We start from the raw sequence: 21751 nt of genomic DNA on the forward strand, positions 1-21751 counted from the left end.
TCTATAGTTGTCTGTCCATTTAGTCACATTTGTTTTGAGACATTTAATACTGGAGAATATAAAAAATAAAAAAATAAAAAAAAACAAATAAAAAATCTTTCTTTCCCCCAGAAATGTGATTTCTTTACAGGCAACAAAACATCTTAAGTCAGATCTTAAGATGAAGTAGGACATGTTGATAAAAATATGTTATGGTGTAACACCACATTTTGATTTACATTAAAAAGTAATATTGTTTGCACACCACTAATGTAAAGGAAACATTTAAAATGTACATAATTTAAAAAAAAGGCTTATTCAATCCTGATTAAATTTCTATTACAGCAAGGTTAACATCCAAACTACTATTTATTACACAGGAGCTCTCTGTCAGTACAATTAGCATCTTCATCTGTACCAACAACCTTGAAGAAAATTAGCCCCTAGGTAACTCTTTCACCTCCAAAAGATATGTTTGTCTAGGGAAACATTTGAGGCACTAACAACAAGAATGATTTCCTCAGTTCTATTACAATTTAGACAGAAATATAGATTTTTTCAGTATTTTCTTAATTTGAACCAATTCCAGGACTTGTAGCAATTGGAAGGCCATACATTTCTTATCATGTCCTTTCATGAGCAATTTAAAGGTGACCCTATGAAGGTGAACAGGGCAAAATGAGATAAAAAAAAAAGAAAAAAAACAGTAACAGCATAAATCAACCAAGAAAGACAATGTCTGGCAAAGACGATGTATGACAGACAATAACAGAACATGACACAAAATTATATATAGATTAATAAAATGAAACCATTTACTTTGATTAAACAGTCGACACTGTTAACTTACAATGCTGAGTATCTGTCCATTGCTGACTGAACATCACGGCGATAGACTGTTCTGAGAATGACCATGATGGGATCAAACTCTTTCTCCCACACTTCGCCTAAAGGAGAAAAGAAGAAATGCTTAGCAAACTATAGTACAAAATGTGACCAATTCACTTATCTTTCTGTCTCACATTTTCTGTAAGCAGTGCAAGTCTGCCCCCAAGTGGTGCCCTGAGCCCTAATTGTAGAATGTTCAAAAATCGTCTTTATTTAGATATATAATTGGACATTATCACTTCTTTTTTAGTGGATTTTTGAAGAAGTTTATTACACAAAAGAAACATTAGCACACCCTTTTTTATCTGACTGAATCAATTGAGCCCAATGGGTTTGATTAATCAAGTTGGCAGTCTTTTCTTTCTAAAGAGCAATTACAAATGCAATATATTTTAATAGATCAAAGACTGATTCTTAGTTGTAGGCCAAGAGAACAATAAAAAAAATTACAGTTGGGAAAAATGCATCCTCTCCCATACATTATAGTCAAATAGAAAATAAAACCAAGTGATTTAGTTTAAAAAAAAATCCACGATAAAAGGCTTTTCCTGTAATAGACTTATATGAATACCAGCAACCATATTCACAAACATTCAGACCCTCTCAGAGAGCACCTAAATTATCTTATACACTTCTGGACAGACTTTTATCTCAGAAGTAATTTCACATCATGCTAAAAACTCTGGGCAGGGACAGAAACTGGAGCCACTGGACTGTGGCTTGTTTTCCCACTGCTGTTCATCCTTTATAATTCACACAGTGTGTGCTTAAATGCAGCACGCTGCTGTTGTGGAATCAGCTGAGTGACGACAGTGTCATGCAGTGTGTGTAAATGTCTATTAGTGTTAAACAAGTTATACTCAGTAACATCATTCAGAATATTTGCAGTCTGATTTCAAAAACTCACCTACTAACACTTGAGAGTCATTTTTCCATTATTATTGTTCACAAATTTGCAATTTTTTGACATCTACAACCACTCTTTCAAAAGATGGACTTGTTAAAATGAGCTTCTTACCTTTGGGTGTGTACATGCCCTGCTGCATGGAGCCTCCAGGCTCAAAGACCGGTGCTTTGAAATCAGCCACAGCAGAGAGCATGTCCTCAAAACTACAGCTTCCTGGTACGATACCACTCTTTGGGTTGGGATTTTCAGGAATCTAGAAAAATAGTCTTAAGGAAAAAATGGATACATATAACAGAATAAAGTTGCTCTTTAATCAGTTAAGTGCTTAAGGATACAAGGTCTAACAGCGCACTGTGTGTACGATCATTCATACACAGCTGAGAGACCATCTCAGCTCGAAGGATCTCATCATCAGTCATCCCTGAGTGTGAAAATGACAAGAACAAAGAGTCAGTAAACTGGTGAAGATTTAATTTACATAAACACCTGTTGGACTACATGACAGAATGAGAAAATTGTACAAATGGTGCATTAATAAAGTTCTAGTTTGTGTACAAGATGAAAAAAGTACTTAGAAACAGTAATTCGCAAAGATTCTGGGATATAGGCCAAATATGGACAAAGAAGACAGATGACAAGTTAACTAACATGAACCTTGCCAATAATGGCTCTAAGACATGCATCATAATATGTTCTTAATGTGTTGCATCTTTAAAGTGATCACTAAAGTGCCTCAATACCTGAAACAGCTGCAGTAAATATTCATTTTTATCATTCTGTATACACTGCACTTTTCAAATATTAGACTTCCTCTGTTGGGTCACTTACCCAGATGAATGCGAAGGCTTGTCAGTATGACTAGGAAAGTCAGTGCTCCTTCTAACATTGGCCTCTCCTGCTCCGAGTCTAAAACAGCATTCTGGTGCTGAGACGCCATTGTCAGGAGGTCAACCACTTTAAACCTGTGTAAGAGAAGACAAGTATACACAATGTAAACAATATTACCTAAAGCTTGGAATTTTTAAATGCTTATGAAGAATGATCATATTGTAAAATAAGGTTTACCTCTCAAAGACACTTGAAATAAAGTAGTCAGGATCTAGTCTGGATGCACAAACCTGAAATAATCAATCACAGCTTAATTTAAAAACAAACATTGAGTAAATATTCATTCATTCAATGAATTATCCATCCATCCATCCATCCATCCATCCATCCATCCATCCATCCATCCATCCATCAATCATTTCTTACCTGGAGCAGATAGATGTCTGGGTCAATCATGGAGTTGCAAAAGTGTGACTGTACATAAGTCATAGCCTGTCCTTTGATCTGCAGACCATTCCTCACCCACATATTGCTGTGGATCTCTGACAGACTCGCCTATAGCCACACAGAGCACACATCAGTGGAATCTTACAAACGATGTGCAGGTAAAAAGAAATGTTTCTATATCCTAGTTTTATACCTGTATTTGGAGGGGATGTACCATGATCTTCATCAGCATCTCTTGATCAGGCAGGAGGCTGTCCAGATCCAGACCTTGGCATTTCACTGCCTGGGGATTTACAACCAAAGACTTCACTTTAATAAAACGCATAAGCATGATCAATACACTTTTAATTAAGGGATGAGAGGTGCTGACGTACCCGACTGAGGAACATGGCATAGTAGCGGTGAAGTGGCAGGTGAAATGTCACTTGATTTGGAGCAGGCTTCAAGAGATGCACAGTAAGTTATGCAAGACAGGGAAGGAGAACATTTGTAAATATAGATATTTGCCATTTATATTTACCTCATCAATGAAGCCAATGGCATCAAACCAGATCTGCAGGGTCTCCAAGCAATAACGAACCACAGTTTTAGTGTATTCCTGTGTCTCCTGTTCAAACATGGTAAATGGTTATTGTGAATTGTGACTGATATTCCTTTGATCCTTTAAAATCACCAGAACTGCACAAAAAACTGTGAAGACTTACTTTGACTTTGCAGTGTGTTAAAAGACCCCACATTGGTTGTGCACAGGCTTCAAGCTCTGCTGCAAATGCTGCATAGTATGTCTGAGATTCAAATTCCACATGTTCATTCAGCTCCCGCTTATTCAGGTTCATACCTACAGCAATAGCAGCAAATGGTTTCAAAGTTACACAGTCATCAAATAACATATGGCTGCTTGATCCTCATTTATTTATTTATTTTTTTATCTAAAGTTTATCATGCAGTGTAGAGCTTTTTACCCTGTAATGTTTTTATTATTCAGGCTCATTTTTAAATATTTCCATGCATCATTAATATATAAAATTTCTATTAAATGTGTCAACTCACTACAAGGGCAGTGCAGTGCACATGGAAACCATGTAACAGTGACACTGCTCCAGCAATCAGAAGACACTCAGACCCGCTATACAAGGATGAGTGCTATTTTTAGACCATGTGTAGAGTTTATGTGACAACTGAGCAGCCCCAACAACAATTCACCTCACAAATCACTTTTCTATGAGGCATTGTTTATAGATGAGGACGAATTAAGTCCTCCTTTGTTTTACTAAGCACACTATAAGAATAAAGAGGACAAATCTGTACAACCAGAAGCATTCATTTCAATCAATTGCTGGTAATGACCAAACAATGTTTGGCTAAGAAATTATTGAGCTGCTATACTGACAGTTAAGTGGTTTAATAATTACAATCCACACCTCCACAGTTAAAAAGGGTACATGAGTCAGTATTAAAAAGCACAGTGAATACAGACAGATCCAAAAGCAAGCCTTATTTATGATAATTTTTCTAAACTAACACTTGAGAACTGAATTGCCAGATAACAAATTAGATATGCAGGGTGTTACAGTCAGTATTACACTCAGGTAGCAAGCCATATAAAGCTTTAAATACATTATTTTAAAATCAATTCTATACCTAATCTAAAGCCAGTGGAGAGCCACTAGAACAGGAGTAATGTTTTATTTTACTACCATTTGGGAGTCTGGCTGCTTAACTCTGTACCAGCTGCAGACACGACAATAGAGATGACATCCAAGTACAGGAAGTCTTTGCCAACCAGGTTGTTACAAAGTTCCATAATTTCAGACATACCAAAGTCACTTGTTCATTCAAAACCAAGTACAGCAACTGTTTATAAAAAGGGGGGAAAAAGTTGAGAGCTTCCCAGTCTAAACAAACTAGTTAATTTTCCATTGTAGTTGATGGCAGTGAGGGCAACTCTATACAGTTTGTGTATTACTTGAAAATCATTTGAAAGTGAGTGAATTAAAAAAAAAAAAAACTTCAAAATCATTTTGTTTACTGTTAATATTTATGTTGTGTTAAACTGTCAGTTTATGGTCTCTATCTCAACGTTTTGCTAAATATTTGCATGTCTCTTTATGTGTGCAAAAGCTTTCAATCCAGCTCAGATGAAGACAGACAGAGAGACAGTTAATTAATAAAAACTATGACTTACCTTGGAAAAATGACACAAAGCTCATCCACAGCATTAACAAAGAGTGGTCTTCCAGGAACTTTTTCGCTACACTTTGGTGTGACAGGATGTTAATAAAATCACTAACAAGGGGCCAGTAGGTGTTATTCTTCAACAGTGCTTCACTGCAGTTCACTACAACATGGCGACTGTTCTCTTCATCTAATGGATAAAGTGAGAAATAGAAAACATCCACATTAACTTAATTATATTTGGGCTTAAACTGTGTGCAAAAGAAGTACATCAAAAGAAAGACTTGTCAATACATTTGCCAGTCACACAACCCGACACCTGGCTGCATTTACAGAGTTAACAGCTGGAGTCTGTAGTGATGCATTTAAAAAAATGTTTAAAAAGCTCATTTCAGCTGGAGTCTGCACAATCTGTCCATACTTTTCCAGCACTGGCAAGAATTAATAATACAAACCAAAGTGTCAGCTGGAATTTGTTTTTTGTAAAGCACTTCACCCTTACAACTCTAATTCGATACCACATCAACTGCTTTTATCTTTCCAAACTACAAAAATCTCATGTCTGATAAGTTGTGTTAAATCCAAGTAATTAGAAAACAGGTCCATTTGGGAAACTTACCTTGAAGTTCACTTTTAATAAGGCAACTTTCCATCATGTAGAGAAGGACTGTGACCATGATGTCCAGCAGCTGACACTCCTCCGTCATGTGTCGGGCCAGCTCCTCGTTGCTGAACAGCTGAACGCTGATATGCACAATGCGGTTGGACATCGTATCTGATTCGTGGCTTTTCATCAGCGTTTTCATTATGAAGGCATAATGTTGAACAAATGTTTTTGTGAATGTGATCTAAAAGAGAAGGCAGAATTAAAGCTTAATGATGTGATGCTGCCCATTCCAAGGACATCATAAACCAATGTAAATAGAAATAATTTCAGTAAAAAGTGACAGACAATTAATAAAATACAAAATGTCCACTTTAACAAATAAGTTGTACTATAGAAGAGAACATACCTTGTAATCTTGATCTGGCAGCATGTTTAATAAGAAAGTGACCATTTTCTGGGGAAATTCATATTTTATTGTCCAAAACAGCAACTCTTCCAGAAAGCATTTATGCTTTAGTGATTCGATAATGCATGGGTCTGAAGGCAGGAAAAAAAAGACACACAATAGACATTTTAGTTTAGGTCACCTCCTGCAAAAGTACCTTACTCTAAACACATACCTTTGGTACTGCTGCTTAGCTTAACCCTCTTTCTCTGACCAACAGACTGTCCTCCATCTTGATCCTCCTGGAAAGAAACACAAATTAACAAACATGAACTAACTGTTGCACAAAATGTAAAACACACACTAACCTATATCCAATTAAAAGAATTCAATCTGGTTTGCGAATTAAACATTAACTTATATTTAGTTAATGCTCAGAATATTGAGCTGATGCATTTAAGGATAGCACTATGATTATTAATAGACAATAAAGTTATTAATACATCTATCAAATATATTTCTTATAAAAAATAAAATTATAAAAAAAGAAAATTGTCTTTTGGATAATAAACACAAATTACATAGGAAATGGTTACTGTTTATGCTGACACATACCTCTTTACTTGACTCATCGGGGCTCCCTGGTCCAGTTCCTTAAAAAATAACACAGCCACAAACAGTCAAAAGAAACATATTAACACTGGTGACAAACAGAGGTCAAAGAAAATGACAATTTGTGGAAACTTCGAAGTCTTCATTAGTATTTTGCCTTTATAGTTATTTGTGAAGGATTTTTTCTTTCCAGCAGTAAGGGCTAACATCTGAATTGGTTTCCAAGTACATTTCATTACATGTACACTTCAGGTACGCCTCCACCCCAGGTGCAGTATGTAGAAGATAGTAAACAAATTTAAATTTATAACACTGTGGTGTTTGTGTACAGCAGTGCAATTACTAACAATGTTTGCAAATGTAATGGACCGACATAAAACTACTCAAAATTGGAGAAGTGAAATGGGAAAAAATTAATTATTTTTAAAAAATTCAAAAACTACTGTGCTTATACATTTACCCCTTTGCTATGGAGCCTTTGAATAAGATCTGGTGCTACCAATTACTTTCTAAAGACACAAATAAGGTCCATCTGTGTGTAATCTAAGTGTGACATGATCTCAGTATGCATACACTACAATCTGCAACGCCACTAATCATGAGGCACCTACATTCATGTCACACCATGAAGACCAAGAAGTTCTCCAAAAACGTCAAGTGGTGGACAAGTTCAAATCAGGGTTATAAAAATGAATACCTGAAACTTTAAAAATCCCAAAGCACTTCATTAAATCCATTAAAAGGATATGAGGCACCATAACAAAACTGCCTATAGGAAGCTGTCTACCAAAACTCAAGATACCAAAGGTAACCTTGGATAGCTCCACAGCAGAGACTGGTGTCCACAGGACCATTACAAGCCATACACAACCACCTTTTGAAGAAGAAGCAGAGGTAGGCGGCATGTTTACAATTCTCTAAAGGGCATGTGGAAGCCTCCCCAAACATTAGGAAGTTGAGTCCTCTGGTCAGATAAGACTATAAAACAAAAACTGAACTTTTTGACCATCAAGATAAATGCTTTGTCTTGCAAAAACTCAACACCTGCACGAAAATGATGGAACAAAAACTGTTGAAGATGCACTCGAGTGGTTTAAGTGGAAATCTTTAAATATGTAGGAATGACGGAGTCAGAGCCCAGGCCTCAATCTAATTAAGAATCTGTGGCATGACAAGATGCTGGATACCAGCAAAACCCATCCAACTTCAAGGAGCTGGAGCAGATTTCCTTAAAAGAATGGGCAAAATTCCAGATGCTGGATGTGCCAAGCTCATAGAAGCATACCCTAATAGGCTTGCAGCTGTGATCACTGCAAAAGGTGGTTCTACAAAGAACTGACTTTGAAGACATGTTCTTGCTCAAGTTTTTTTTCAGTTTAGTTTTATTTCTTGGTTGCTAATAAATAATTAAATAAAGCAGCTTGCCTAATTTGTTGCTGCAAAAAGTTGAAATAAATAACAGTAATTTATTTGGGCAATACAGGTTTCCAGAAAAAATGCATGGAAATATCCAGTAGATGAATGGTCACAAAAATTAAACTCTAATAAGAATGCATACCATGGCACTTGAATGTTTTTGAATGATTACCATATTTGTTTATATTTCTGTATATATTCAGACATTCATCACAAATCCTGAATGTTAGTACAGTATTTTCCGGACTATAAGTCACTCTGGAGTATAAGTCATATCAGTCATAAAATGCGTCATAAAAAGGAAACATTAAATTAAAGACAAGTTATTTAACTACACAAAACCACAAGGAACAACAGGCTGAATATGTATCTGGTATGTTAACCTAACACCACGGTTTCCTCCAGGATTTTTTTTTTTTTAACTGTGAGGGAGAACTAGTCTTCTTATTAAACTTAATGAACAGCTGACTGAGGTTCTAAGAAAGTATGAAAATATATACATCACATTTGGCATTTAAAGACACCAACACCACCGAGTGAACAACCCCACCCTGCCACCGACAAAGTTTAGTAGTAGTAGTTTATTTCGAGCACATACAAAACCACATGTACAGCCATGAGAATTCCAAATACAAAAAAGAAAAATGAAACAAAGATCATGCTCGAAAAGGGGTGGGAAGAAGTAAAACTTATTAAATCCCACCCCTTCTCCAAAGTTAAAATAATATTTTCCACTTCCTGTTAATTTTCCATCTGAACTTTACAGTCCTATATCCTAAAGTCCTAAAGTTTCATGTTAAATATGAAGTAATCAGGTCAACTGTGGATCGCACATAAAGACACAGACACACACGAACTTTGTTTTTAAAACGACCTCGAGAACAAGAAAAACATTCTTGCTTCTCCTGGAGTATGTGACACGCTTTACCTTGCTCTGTCACATCATTGTAGTCACTCTCAACCGAGCTGCAGTAGAACTAGTAGGAAGTTGAGACTAAAGTGCTCATTTTTCAAAAATACATTATTTGCAGAGCAGTGTTACACTTCCTGAGTTTCACAGTTTTATTATGGTCTGTAAATGTACCCAAAAAGAGAGTTTATGTTCATATGGATCCATTCATACAATATAATTTACATTTGTAACATCTGAAAAAAAAAATCATAATTCTGCAGGCATGGCGGCTTTTATTTTGACGTGACGGTGCACTATGATCATTCATCTAGTGGAAACCATGAACACATTCAGCTTTATAAAAGCATAAAGAACATACCTGGGAGGCTGAACAGGCTAAGTTGACATAACAAGCCAGCAGTTCCAACAAGCAAGTTACTGGTAAGCAAGTTTACTAAGCTCCCAATCTCATTCCACATCACTGCATCCATTTAATTCTTCATCCTGTGTTGTTTCTGAAAAACTCCGCCAACTACTGCTCGATTACCATTTTCAGCTGCATATTATACTACCTGCAGTTCAAAATCTGCAGAATAGTATTTACTTCTTAGGGGCATTTTGTTTGTGCTCAGTTCTCATTTGTCTTTAAGTTAGTGTTACCGATTTTGTTTAACTGGATAATTTCTATATAATTTCATGTTACATTCTGATGACTTTTGAAGTCATATCTACAATGAAATAAAGGAAATTCTTAAACAAAAATCCTACCATTACCTGACATATCGGTGCAAATGCCCAGAGCAGTGATTCATTCCTCATGAGGGGCTTTCTGACTGCAGGAACTTTTTGAAGTTCCTATAACTTTTTGAGGAACCAGGCTGTTTTTTCACGCATTCGGACATATAGGAACTAGGGGAAACGGCCCTCAGTTCCTGTAACCATTTTAGCTCCTACTCCAAGGCAGATCTTTTTGGGGTTCCATAGGAACCCTCATGACGTAGGTGTTTGGTGATTAGTAGCTACGTCCTTGCCAGATTTCCACTTCTTGTGTCCCCGCCATATTTAAAAAAACCACAGTTGTAGCTACGGACAACAACAACAACAGAGCATGCGATAAATGGACCAATAAGGAGTTCAAAGCTCTTCTGACCGTCTACACAACATATGGTATCCAGAGAGGTTTTGAAGGCTCGTAGCGGAACATAAAAATACTTGCGACCATCAGTTCTCAATTAGAGAACACAGGGATTTATCACAACGCAAAGCAGTGCATAGAGAAAACTCAAACAAGACTACAAATAAATTAAGGACCGTAATAATCGGTGTGTGGGACGGACCAAAAAACCAGTAAATGATTCGACACCTTGGACCACCGACCTGCCTACTCAGGCAACACCGCAGCAAACGACTCTTGCGTTTGGCTTCTGGAGGCAATCATCCGTAGTGAAAACACAGCAAACTCAGGGGAGTTTGAAGGTAAAAAAAAATTCTGAGGATTTATAAAATAATATAGGTAATCTTACCCAGCAAGACCATCGCGCCTGCCCCTCCTTCAGCCCCAACGGTGACATCAGCTGTAGCACCTTGAGCTTTCTCCTCCACGGACACCAGACCTGAATTCTTCAGTGCTGACAAATACTTGTCATAGTTCTTTTTGGCAAACAAGTTGTCTTCTTGGCCTACAAAAGTGAAAGAAAACAGATAAAATTACAAAATGAATCATAACTAAATAAAAAGGTAATTATAATGTGCGTTTTTTTCTGACAAGAAGTAACTGTACTACAAGAGTAACACAGGCACAATAATGTCCCTTCAATAAAGGAATAATGAGAACAAAAAGAAATACAACATCTGGGAATGATTGAAATGTATTAACCAATGTTGTTTGAACATAAACATTACTAGTTGGGACATTTACCCATGCTCAACTCCTTGAATGCTTGTTGATTGGTCAAGATTTTTGTCAGTACAGTCCTCATGGCTCCTCCCATTTTTGTGAGCTCTTCCAGGAAGGAGATCTGAGGTTCCAGCTGTTGCAGGACTTTCTGTAGATCTCTCTCAGTTGAGGTGTCTGGTAAAACAAGATAAGCAACACAAGTCATCTGACCCAGTACGTTGTGAGCATAATTTTAGATGTAAACAGTTGTGTAACACTGGTATCAAGCTTTTAGTTAGTTTCAGATTCTGTTTTGCAACTAATTGAAGAATCATATCATATAAAAGTGAAATTTAAGGTAAATATAAGTATACAATTGAATAGTTTTAATGCTATATTTCTGACATTTCAACCTAATAAAACTATAGGTTTTGTTTAAGCTGGCTAGTGAGTAATGGTATAAGAGAACATGATCATCATGATTTTCACCTGGTTCAATGTATCCATCTCTTAGATACTGTATGATACACAAGATAAAACGTGGAAGAACCATCTCAGACATCAAAAGAAGATCTAGCGGTATGGAGGGGGTACTTTCCCAATTTCTCAACCGATGCCGCTGACAAAATCTGTCACAAAAAAGAAAAAAAACATAAAAAATACATAAACAGCCATTTCTCCTCCTTTAGGTGTGCACTTTTGTTTCCAATCGTGCACAGTTAAATAATTTTCTGGGAAATCTGGGTAGAAGCTCACACATCTCTGCATGAGGGCATGGATGGGATTGAAAGTATTTTACTTTTACTTTTACTTTTGCCAATAATGATTAATGTGACTTGCATTATACATTTTGTCATATTAAAATAGGATTGCATATGAATTGTTGCCTCAGATTTTGGTTTAAAGTCATGTGGGGCAATTTGCTCAATTTGACACCAAAAGAACTGATAAACTGATGGGAAATGATAAACTTATGTCTAACAGCTGTGACAATAAAGTATCAGCTGAATCACAGTTTGACATTGCGTTTGGTTTGGATAATATGAGCATTCAGAAATTAAAATCTGTGTTGTAATGGATTTTAAATCTTTTAATCTCTTTTCCTAAATGTTCTGTGTTTTAAAACGTCACAAAAACAAAAACTTATTCTCCTCACACACCCTGCTAGTACTTGATAAAAGAAAACAGACAACAGGAAAGTAATTCTAAATAGATCATCAAAACTAATATTCATCCGACCTCAATGATGTGTTTACAAGTTTATTAATCGGCTTGATAGTAATTATCAGCAGCACAAATATAATATGTGACAGTATTACCTGTATCAGTTTTTACTTAATACTGCATGAGCATGTTTTAGCTATGTCAAGATTTTGCTAGATAATATCTTCAAACATTTGATTATTTATTAAAGTTTTCGGGTGGAAATATATATAAACGAGATTAGAGATTATGTCTGAAAAAGAAGACAGGAAGTCGTTTACCACGGGGCTATGGCATTAATCATTGACATGAAATTACAGTCATTTAAATGCATTTCCCTTCTTTTTAAAATGAAAATAAACCCCAAAGCAGTCAAAATTTTAAACCCATATCTGAGCCGTAATTAATACGTAATAAATATGAACCTGTTGATGCTTACTTGACTAATTCGGATATATTTGACACAGCTAAATTACTCTGTGCTGTGAAGAGCTGCCTTGTCCAATGTTTTCTATAAATAAAAGACGGGAAAATCATAATACTTGTTGTCGTTTAAGTCAAAACTTTGAAAGCACCATTCAAACAGAATTGTACAAAAACGGACACAGACATCGCTGAGTCAGAATTTTCATCACCCACTTCTTACTAGCACCTGTCAAATCGATACCTGTTAGCTAGTTAGCATAGCCAGCTTAGCAAGCAGCTAACTTGGACTTACCCACTGTCTCGCATGACATTACTGTCTCCACAATCACAGGCCCCACCAGCCTGGCTCCTGAACATGTTGAAGTCATGGCCCGTGTGGTCTCCGTTATTAAAACACTCAGCACACAGGGACATGCACGGAGAAATGCCACAGGTCCGGCATCGATATGCCACGAAATTAGCCGTCCAAACCAAGCCGCACAGAGTCGCGTTGTCATAGGAGCGAACCGTTTTGCAGAACTCCTCGAAACATTCGCCTCCTGCAATCAGACATTTACACCAGTCGAGAGCTTCTGTGTCTGTCGCTGGTTTTTCGGGATTAAGCACAGCGTCGAGTAGCTCCTGAAGCTGTCGGAGCCCAGAACTATTGTCAGTCCGGTTTAAGTCTGCTTTCAAGTGGGCGGCAGTAGCTCTCTTGTCCCGGCGCAGCTGAGACGCCGCCATCATGCACTCTGGCTTGTTGTCCACAAATTTATTTTTGTTGTCTTGTTTCCATGTTCTCGGTCCTTCTCGCGATACAGCTTGTTACGTCGTTGTAACCAACGGGCCGTCGAATGTCCTCGAGGAAATTACGCCTGGTGACCGACAGAATGAGTCTTGTCAGTCAATCAGTCTTTTTTACCCTCCCCTCCCCTCCCCTCAGAAGGAGCCTAGTATCGCTCCTTTTGATCTGAACCAGTCAGTGAGTTCGTTTAACCACCAATTGCTTTGTTTTTACACAGCCATTTAGGTCCTGTTTTGTTTGAGTGTTTCTAGGCAACGTCCTACCTTCCCTGGGCTGTTGTCAGTGCTGGGCCTAAGTGTAGGGAGGCATTGTTAATGCGAGATTTTGCCACCACCCAGTCTTGTTTTGTGAATTTGCAGAGGCGTTTTAAGACGCCACAGAGAATGCGTACCGTTATTTATTTATTTATATATTTATTTATGTTACTTTTTTGGGTGTGTTTACATTGAAAAGGTCCAAATTCATACGTTGTTGTTTATCAACAGGAGATTAAATAATTCCCCTTTGCTACGCTTCAGTTTGATTTTATTTATTTGTTTATTTATTTATTTAGGAGGGGGGTCATTTAGCTGGGTCCATACGTTTATTTTTATGGTGTATAATTTTTTTACATTACAATTTAAGACGGTTTGCGATAAAAAAAATTAATTAAAATACAATTTTAAATTTAAATTACAATTTAAACTAATCAGCGAGGAACATTGCTCAACTGTTCAGTATCGGACTGCTTTGGTTGATGCGCGCAATGTTACGGAAGTCGTCATTAGGTAGCTCGAATGGGTTGCGTTCCAAGCTAACTCACGTTGATTTAATGTAAATTATATTTAAGTAGCATACCGAAAATTTGACACGGGATACTCTCATGAAGCTCAAAGAATTAGAAAGCTGTTTACAGCAACTGGACACGTTTGAAAAACCTAAAATACTTCTAGAGCAGTATCCAACCAGTCCTCATATTGCAGGTAAACGTTATCATGCGAACACCTGAGTATTTTAAACTTGAAATCTCAGATTTTACTATCAAACTTTGTGTTATTTTCCACAGCATGTATGCTTTACACAATCCATAGTACGTTTAACGACATCGAAGGTAAAATGGTGGCAGATCTTGGATGTGGTTGTGGAATCCTAAGCATCGGGGCTGCGATGCTTGACGCTGGGTGAGAGATTCAACCAGTTGTTTATAGTGTTTAAAACTGATAAGCCATCGGTTGCAGCTGTTACTTTCTGACATTTTCTACCTTTGTCATCGTCTCTTCAGTTTTTGCACAGGCTTCGACATTGACGACGACGCGCTGGAAATATTCAGAAGAAATGCTGAAGAAGTGGAGCTCGCTAACGTGGATTTGGTCCAGTGTGACTTGTGTTGCCTGGAGGCAGAAGTGTATGCCAAAAAGTTTGATACTGTTATAATGAATCCACCATTTGGAACAAAACACAACCAAGGTGAATATATGATGTGCATGTTTATTTCCTACCACAGTATGCAAATGATCCAAAAGCATTGCAGCTTAGAGGTCCAAAAATAAAGCCAATTTGCATCAGGGGGATCAAATAAATTAACTGAAGCAAGTCATACTTATTTATATATATTTATTTATTTATTTATATATATTTAGTAGCACCAGTCAAATGTTTACACATTTCCCCAGTGGATTAAATGGGAAAGTGTTCAAAGTCTTTTTTTTTTTTTGGTTTTATCTTATGTATATATGTGCACTTTATTGTGTGTGAGTGCACGCATTAAAGGCAATCAACATCTGCCAATTTTCCATACGCTACAGTTCGTTTTAAATAAAATTAGAACATGCAATTTTAAATTTACTTCAGAAGTTTAGAGGACAAAGGGAAATACACATGTCCAGGTTGTTCAATTAAATACCTATGTAGAATGGGATATTGAATTAAAAGTGTGCTTTTTATATTTCAAGGCATGGACATGAAGTTCCTCCGCACTGCTTTAACAATGGCAAATATAGCTGTATACTCACTTCATAAGACATCAACACGAGAGGTAAGTTCAGCAGTTCAGGCACTGACAGCACTGGTTTATTTGCTTTAAAAACAATAAAATCAAGTTGGCCAATGCTGACTAAATAACTTTAGTGACAAGCAAGTACTTTTTTTTCATCCCAGTCAAATCCTAACTTATGTACCTGACATGTTTGATATGAAGGCTAAAATGGTTTCTTATCCATTTACAGCACATACAGAAGAAAGCCAATGACTGGGGTGTAAAAATGGAAGTCATTGCAGGTCAGTAAAATGCAAATGTCTTTTCTACAGTGATATTTAAACACTGATAAAATGCTTCCTTTACAGAACTACGATATGACTTGCCAGCATCTTACAAGTTCCACAAAAAGAAATCGGTAAGCCCAACAGATGTGAGATAACATGGTATCCATTAGATTCAAACACGATCTTTTGTTTTTATAAACATTTTATTTGCTATCACGTATGCAAACATAAAAAAAAGAGCCAAGCACATTCTCATCACTCAGTGTAGGAAATCTAAAAAGAAAAACCATTGGCACACAGATTCTAGATATCACACAAGTCTTACAAAACAAGCAAAAAATTAACTAAAATTCTTTGAAATTAAATTACCGTCAAAAGCAGGATTGTATTTGATGTGCTAAAATTAAAATATCTTTAAGGGGAGATATTGGTACACAAATAATGTGAGAGGCACAACATATAAAGGACTTAAAAGGCCAAAAACTGAATCCTAGCTTTGCAAATGTTTCTTCTCTAGGTTGACATCCAGGTGGACTTCCTACGATTCTCCAAAGCCTGAAGCTCTCACTGGAATGGATATAAGATGCCTCTGCATTTTTGTCATTTGTAATAAATGTTTTTTTACTCAAGAAAAATGTTGAGTTTAACCTCATTATTAAGATCCATTTTCAGTTTTGGCAACTTTCGCAGGAGGACCATCACCACCTTTGAGTTCTCTCTTTGGTGCTGCAAGAAAAGCACACAGGTTACAAATGTTGCAGATGGTTGCATGTAAATGATAATCTCAGTCAGAGTTGCACAAAACTTACCCTCATCTTCTTCATCATCACTATCAAATTTAGTCTTTTTTCCTTGGTACTGAGTTCTTCCATGATCTCTGCCACCTCTTCCCCTTCGCCCTCCTCTTCCTCTGCCACCTGATCTTCCTCTTCCACCTTATAAGACAGACAAGCCGTCAGTACTAAATACTAATTTGCTCATTCAAGGTATAGAATACTCTATAGAAATTTTTATTTTAATATATCAAAAACATGGCATGCATTAAAAAATTAAAAGATTAAACACAAACGCTTTAAGACAGAATTTACCTCTTCCTTTGGACCTGCTGTACGATTCTTGCTGAGCTTCAATGATCTTCTTCAGCATCTCTTTCTCTTCATCTCCCTCAAGCAGCTGCCAGGTAACACTGTTGTCCTTGATTTTCAGTTCGCCATCATTTGCCGCTTTGGCTTTTTCAAAGGCTTCTTTTGCACTTCCATCAAAAAGCAGGGTGCCCTTAGGGATAGAAATCAATTTATTTTAACAATATTTCTTCACCTTAACCTTGATAGTTTCATTCGTAGAAAGTTAACCTACCTCCTTGGCCCCTCTTGTGAAGTCAACCCACTTTATCTTTCCATGCCCTGAGAACAGTTCATGAAAGTCCTCCCTTGAAACATCTTCAAGTTCTCCAGAAAACTTTAATAGACAACCAGTCTGTTCATCCAAGAGGAGACCCTGCAATGGCAAATCACTATTAAGCCCACATTCTGTATGTAAAGAGCCTAACCCAACAACAAATTTCAAATTTGAAAATGAGGAAAGGGGGTGGATCTTACCATTTCTTTTTCTTCTACTTGTTTCTGCTGCTGTTCTTTTTCCCTGAATAATATTTTTGGGAAGAGGAAGATCAGTCATTGGTCTTAAAATATACATAAATAAAATAAAAATCTTCATCTTGTATACTCACTGTTTAGCTTTTGCTTTAGTCTCTGCTTTGAACTGTTTTCTCTCTTCAACTTTCTTTGCATGGTAATCTTCCCTAAAAGAAAACAAACTGAATTATCATTTAAAAAGAGATCCAGTGGCTTGTAAGACCCTTTATTAATAAAAAAAAAAAAACCTCAATGTAAATCTGATGTAATATAATACTGCAGGAGGAACCTCTGGAACATTGTTTTTCTAAATGAAATGGTACAATATCAAAGTTTTGTTTTTTTTTTACCTTCACCACTATTACTTAAATTTATACAAAAAAAGCAGCAAACAACTGCTCAGTCATCAGCTTCCCACAGTACTGTTGATGCTACTATTCATGAAGGTACATTCACACCAACATGGGGTGTTTTGCAAAGCAAGTATTTTTTTCTCAAAAGTTTACCTAGTAAAAATAAATAAATACATAAATAAAAAATATGATTACAACACTGTCAGTAACATGATAAAACAAAGGTTGGTGATTTTAGCCTCTGAAGCTATGTTGGTCCATCAGGATTTTTACAAGACCAAAAAAATGGGAAGCCAATCTGCACCAACAGCCTCTCCAGCGACCACTGAACATTTATTCGTACCAATACCAGAAACAAGGTGGGTAAAGTGTCATGCCCAAGGACATAATAGATTGACTAAGACATGTACTATGATGAAGCAGGACTCAAACAACCCATCTTTCAGTTTTTAGACAACCTGCTCTACCACCACAGAGTCACTGCCGCCCCAATTATATGCAAACGTGTAAAAAGTTGAGAATAATGCCAGCAAAATCTTGGGAGGACTGCCATTGCCATATAAACAAGTTAATGCATATTGTGACTTAAGGTGGTCGGACACAATGTAATGTTGTGTGTCAAAAATGCTGGTCATCTTGTCAACACCTACACGGCACAATCGGTTTAACCAAAAAGCTTCATCCTGCATAACATTTAGCTAAAAGTTCATTTTAAGTGCCCAAAACTGAATTTGTATGTCAAAATACCCATGTGTGTGTGAACATGGCCTAAAATAGGAAGTTCAACTAATTTACAAATAACCTTGATCTGGTTCTGAAGCCAATAAAAATTAAATGAAACTTGTTTTTTCTCTCATCAGTTTCATTTTAATCTGAGGCTGCACAGATTATGTAAACATGCTGTTATGTATAAAGCTTACCTTGGTAACACGAGCATCTCGTTATCTTTGAATGATTTTATGTCTGAACGTTCTAAGAACTGCTTAGATGACCCTTCGGTGTCAAAACAGACAAACACTGACCCCTGTAGAGGTAGAAGTTGCAGAAAAGATATTTTTATAAATTTCCTTAAATTAACTAAATTGAACACAGCTGCTGAATATTTACTGTTTACCTTGAATTGCCTTTGCAGGTTTCTCCTCATCTGAACGTTTTCTATGTTGCCTTTCCCATTCAGCCACTCCTGAATCTCATCAAGAGTTGTTTCAAGAGGAAAACCTTTCTAGATGGGGAAAAAATATGTCATGAGTATATGTGAGCAAATGCCATGGATATTTCTTGGCATTTTTATGTATATTGTTTGAGTGGAACTGACAAATGCAGGCACAACAATGAATATTTAAGCATTGTGAATGAGTATGCATTCACACTTACAATGTACACAGATCTGTGTTTTAGTGCGTCTTTGTATTCATCATCCTGTTCTGGTAAGGGTTTGTCTGGAGACCTCCTGATTTTAGTCTTGTCTTCACTGAGCTCCAATAGGCCTGTCTTTGATTTCTGGAGAGCTGCAACAATGACGCTGCTGTCTGTAGTTAAAGACTTCAGTCTACAAAGAGAAAACAGTTTTTTCAACAAACCTCAAGAGCAACACATATCGCTTGTTTATAGAAATGCATCTGTCAGCACAATACAGTGCAAAGTGAGGGACTTTTCTAGTCTTTTGCTGTTACTGAGGGTGTTTGAAGTGTTTCATCCAGACAATGATGCCACACTCATGTCCCACCTAACAGTAACGAAGAGCTCATTATTAACTTATTCATCACTTCCCACAGTCCTTAATGGACAATAGCTGACTGAATTCTTTTTATTTATAAATTATATTAAATCTTCAGTGTCTGATGTAATCATGTATGCACAGCATCTTCCAATGTCTACAATAAATCAGAAATAAATAAAATGGTATCATACAGAGTGAATGAACTATGATTATTTCATATCATATCTTTCATTCATTCATCAATTTGCTGTAGTTAAATTTTCAAATTGTATGTTGATTGCTTTTTTATAAAGTATTCTCTTTAGATATTTTCAGCTGTCTTTAAACAACAAGTGGACATAGAAAGATGAAAGTGGAAATATTATGCAGCAAGGCCTCAAATCAAAACTCAAAGGTAAATCTGCTGCTATGAGGACCTGCAGCAATAGGCAAGGTAAGTTTATTTGTATAACACAATTCAATGACAGGGTGATCCAAAGTGTTTCACAGAATACAAGAAGCAAGTTAAAAAAAAAAAGAATACAAGAAGCATAATTTAAAATGCTTCTTAATATAATATGCTTCGTACGCAGGACTCTGGCTAAATCAGTTGCATCACTTGTGCCCTCCTTTCATGTTATTGTTGATTCCAAAACAGTGTTGAGATCACACAATGGCCAGGTATAGCTATCTTGTGTGAACAATAGAGCAGACGTCACTGAGTTTATACTTTGAACTTGGCTAATGGGCAAAAAACTAACCTGTTGAATTTGAGCATTGTCTCCAAAGTCACCCAGCCATCATCGAGCTGCAGTTGTTCTTTGAGAAACTTGTCTCTTGGGAGGTTGTGATCCCCAAAATAATACTAGGAGCAGACAGATTTTTTCAGCTCAATTTAATTATACATTACAGCTGAGAATTTTAAAATCACAATTACCTCTACTTGTCGTGCCACTTTCATCTCAACTGGAGACATTTTTTCTTGGTTTTCTGCCATGGTTATTCTATGAAGACAGTAGGTAATGCAAACAGAAACATATACCACATCACTAGGAAAGAATAATAATAATAGTTTCCTCTTCGACAGCCATAACTAAAGGTGCATCAATACATTGATTCCATTGTATATCATGGCATGGAAATGGTATGAATTTCCTTTATCTGCTTGTTAGACTAGATATCTTGTCAGGTTTCAGGTGTCTTGCAGCTTTTCTCAATTAGAAAAAAAACTTTCCAATTTCCATCCATTTGAGAGTCATTGTAACTTCTAATAATTGAAGAACAATGTACATGATTCTATGAATTTATTGTTCTGTTGTTATCTTAGACATACATTTAATAATTCACATTTATTCACAGCATCCATCTAACTCATCTATGAACTTGTCCTAACCCTCTTTAGAGTTGTTAAAAAAAAAAAAGCTTAAGGGTGTTAAGAATTTGATAATTATGGGTCTCTGTCTTATTAAGTTTAACAAAGAAAAAGACTCAGATAAGCCTTTTCTCCTCATCTTTTGTATTTTGAACACACTGCAAAAATCTGCATCCCTATACAACACTTTGTTTTTCCCCCAGTCTCACTGAGTTTTGATTTTACATGAGTAGCACCTGTTTTAACTGTTGTGTGATTGAGCTTCAGGGTTAAGCAATTACAATTACTCTAAACAGGTAAACATATCATGGGCAACTTAACCTATTTAAACATTTATTTTAGGTAGTGTTAATGTAAAACATCATAGTTGCTAACAATGCCTCGAACAAATTTTGTATATCCTGAAGTCATTCTGCTGATACTGCTAGCCAGTTGTATCTAACCAACCTGCTAGCTTAGCTTAAATTCAGCGGCTACACGGTCACACTTAAAATAATAAAATGATAACCATTCGGCTTAGATTTATTTTACCCACAGTCTACCCTGACTAATAGAATCATGCTTTCTCCAGCGTGGTGATGATTGTGCCACTAATTACTTGGGGTCATGAAGTTAACCTAGTCATCCACACTGCATGGTTCCGCTCTACCAGCAGCATGCCGCTGAAAAGTGCCGGAGAATTAATATTTTTAAACGACCATATTAGCGTAAAACTATTGGGCGGGAACATACAGCATATATATGAATATACAAAGCTAAAAAAAACACTTACGATATGTTTTGCCTGTGTTAGCAGCACTTGGAGCCTTGCAAACCAAAAGCCCTGACTTCTCTGCTCACACGTTGTAGAACTGCGTGCTACGGAGAACAACTAGGACCAAAAAGAACTTGTATTCGCGACACCACCAAGCTGTCTAAACCCTACAGGGTAAACTATATGTAATTTAGTCAACAGCCAGCAGGTGGCGTGATGCTACATAACCGCAGGAGAGCTTAATTTTTGTCAATCAAAAATGTTTTATTAATA

The 21751-nt window shown here is 36.6% G+C and overlaps 3 protein-coding genes across 4 annotated transcripts in view; 1 reads left to right on the plus strand and 2 right to left on the minus strand.

Moving 5' to 3' along the window:
- Positions 1–13704, minus strand: part of ubr3 (ubiquitin protein ligase E3 component n-recognin 3) — a 44329-nt gene extending 30625 nt beyond the window's left edge. For both annotated transcript variants that reach the window (XM_042000848.1, XM_042000847.1), the window contains exons 1-19: positions 12934–13704; positions 11502–11641; positions 11055–11207; positions 10660–10815; positions 6832–6869; positions 6452–6518; positions 6238–6368; positions 5844–6072; positions 5235–5414; positions 3754–3887; positions 3570–3656; positions 3424–3489; positions 3243–3332; positions 3029–3157; positions 2840–2892; positions 2603–2736; positions 2110–2195; positions 1886–2027; positions 830–926 (exon numbers count right to left, since the gene is read on the minus strand). In XM_042000848.1, coding sequence (XP_041856782.1) covers positions 830–926; positions 1886–2027; positions 2110–2195; positions 2603–2736; positions 2840–2892; positions 3029–3157; positions 3243–3332; positions 3424–3489; positions 3570–3656; positions 3754–3887; positions 5235–5414; positions 5844–6072; positions 6238–6368; positions 6452–6518; positions 6832–6869; positions 10660–10815; positions 11055–11207; positions 11502–11641; positions 12934–13367 — 2546 coding nt within the window. In that variant the 5' untranslated portion in view covers positions 13368–13704. The remainder of the gene's footprint in view (positions 1–829; positions 927–1885; positions 2028–2109; positions 2196–2602; positions 2737–2839; positions 2893–3028; positions 3158–3242; positions 3333–3423; positions 3490–3569; positions 3657–3753; positions 3888–5234; positions 5415–5843; positions 6073–6237; positions 6369–6451; positions 6519–6831; positions 6870–10659; positions 10816–11054; positions 11208–11501; positions 11642–12933) is intronic.
- A 422-nt stretch (positions 13705–14126) lies between these two features.
- Positions 14127–16301, plus strand: mettl5 (methyltransferase 5, N6-adenosine). The gene is made up of 7 exons (XM_042000851.1): positions 14127–14387; positions 14471–14585; positions 14687–14871; positions 15357–15439; positions 15630–15681; positions 15748–15797; positions 16184–16301. The coding sequence occupies exons 1-7, from the start codon at positions 14288–14290 to the stop codon at positions 16223–16225; spliced, it is 627 nt and encodes a 208-aa protein (XP_041856785.1). The 5' UTR covers positions 14127–14287; the 3' UTR covers positions 16226–16301.
- ssb (small RNA binding exonuclease protection factor La) lies at positions 15445–21616 on the minus strand. The gene is made up of 12 exons (XM_042000850.1): positions 21497–21616; positions 20290–20356; positions 20114–20217; positions 19028–19202; positions 18768–18875; positions 18574–18677; positions 17396–17467; positions 17265–17307; positions 17023–17163; positions 16755–16941; positions 16476–16601; positions 15445–16392 (listed from the first exon to the last, which is right to left on the minus strand). The coding sequence occupies exons 2-12, from the start codon at positions 20347–20349 to the stop codon at positions 16322–16324; spliced, it is 1191 nt and encodes a 396-aa protein (XP_041856784.1). The 5' UTR covers positions 20350–20356; positions 21497–21616; the 3' UTR covers positions 15445–16321.
- Between the last annotated feature and the right edge of the window lie 135 nt (positions 21617–21751).

This window comes from Melanotaenia boesemani, chromosome 12 (genome assembly GCF_017639745.1).
Source record: "Melanotaenia boesemani isolate fMelBoe1 chromosome 12, fMelBoe1.pri, whole genome shotgun sequence".
Lineage (NCBI taxonomy): Eukaryota > Metazoa > Chordata > Actinopteri > Atheriniformes > Melanotaeniidae > Melanotaenia > Melanotaenia boesemani.

Bases quoted from the DNA above. Each gene is read 5' to 3' on its own strand.
- mettl5 (XM_042000851.1), top strand. From the start codon at position 14,288: ATGAAGCTCAAAGAATTAGAAAGCTGTTTACAGCAACTGGACACGTTT. The intron at 14,586-14,686 runs GTGAGAGATTCA...TCGTCTCTTCAG, and splicing joins GCTGCGATGCTTGACGCTGG to TTTTTGCACAGGCTTCGACA. The intron at 15,682-15,747 runs GTCAGTAAAATG...CTTCCTTTACAG, and splicing joins AAAAATGGAAGTCATTGCAG to AACTACGATATGACTTGCCA.
- ssb (XM_042000850.1), bottom strand. From the start codon at position 20,349: ATGGCAGAAAACCAAGAAAAAATGTCTCCAGTTGAGATGAAAGTGGCA. The intron at 17,468-18,573 runs GTAAGCTTTATA...GTTTTCTTTTAG, and splicing joins GAGATGCTCGTGTTACCAAG to GGAAGATTACCATGCAAAGA. The intron at 16,602-16,754 runs GTAAATTCTGTC...CTGTCTTATAAG, and splicing joins CAGCAGGTCCAAAGGAAGAG to GTGGAAGAGGAAGATCAGGT.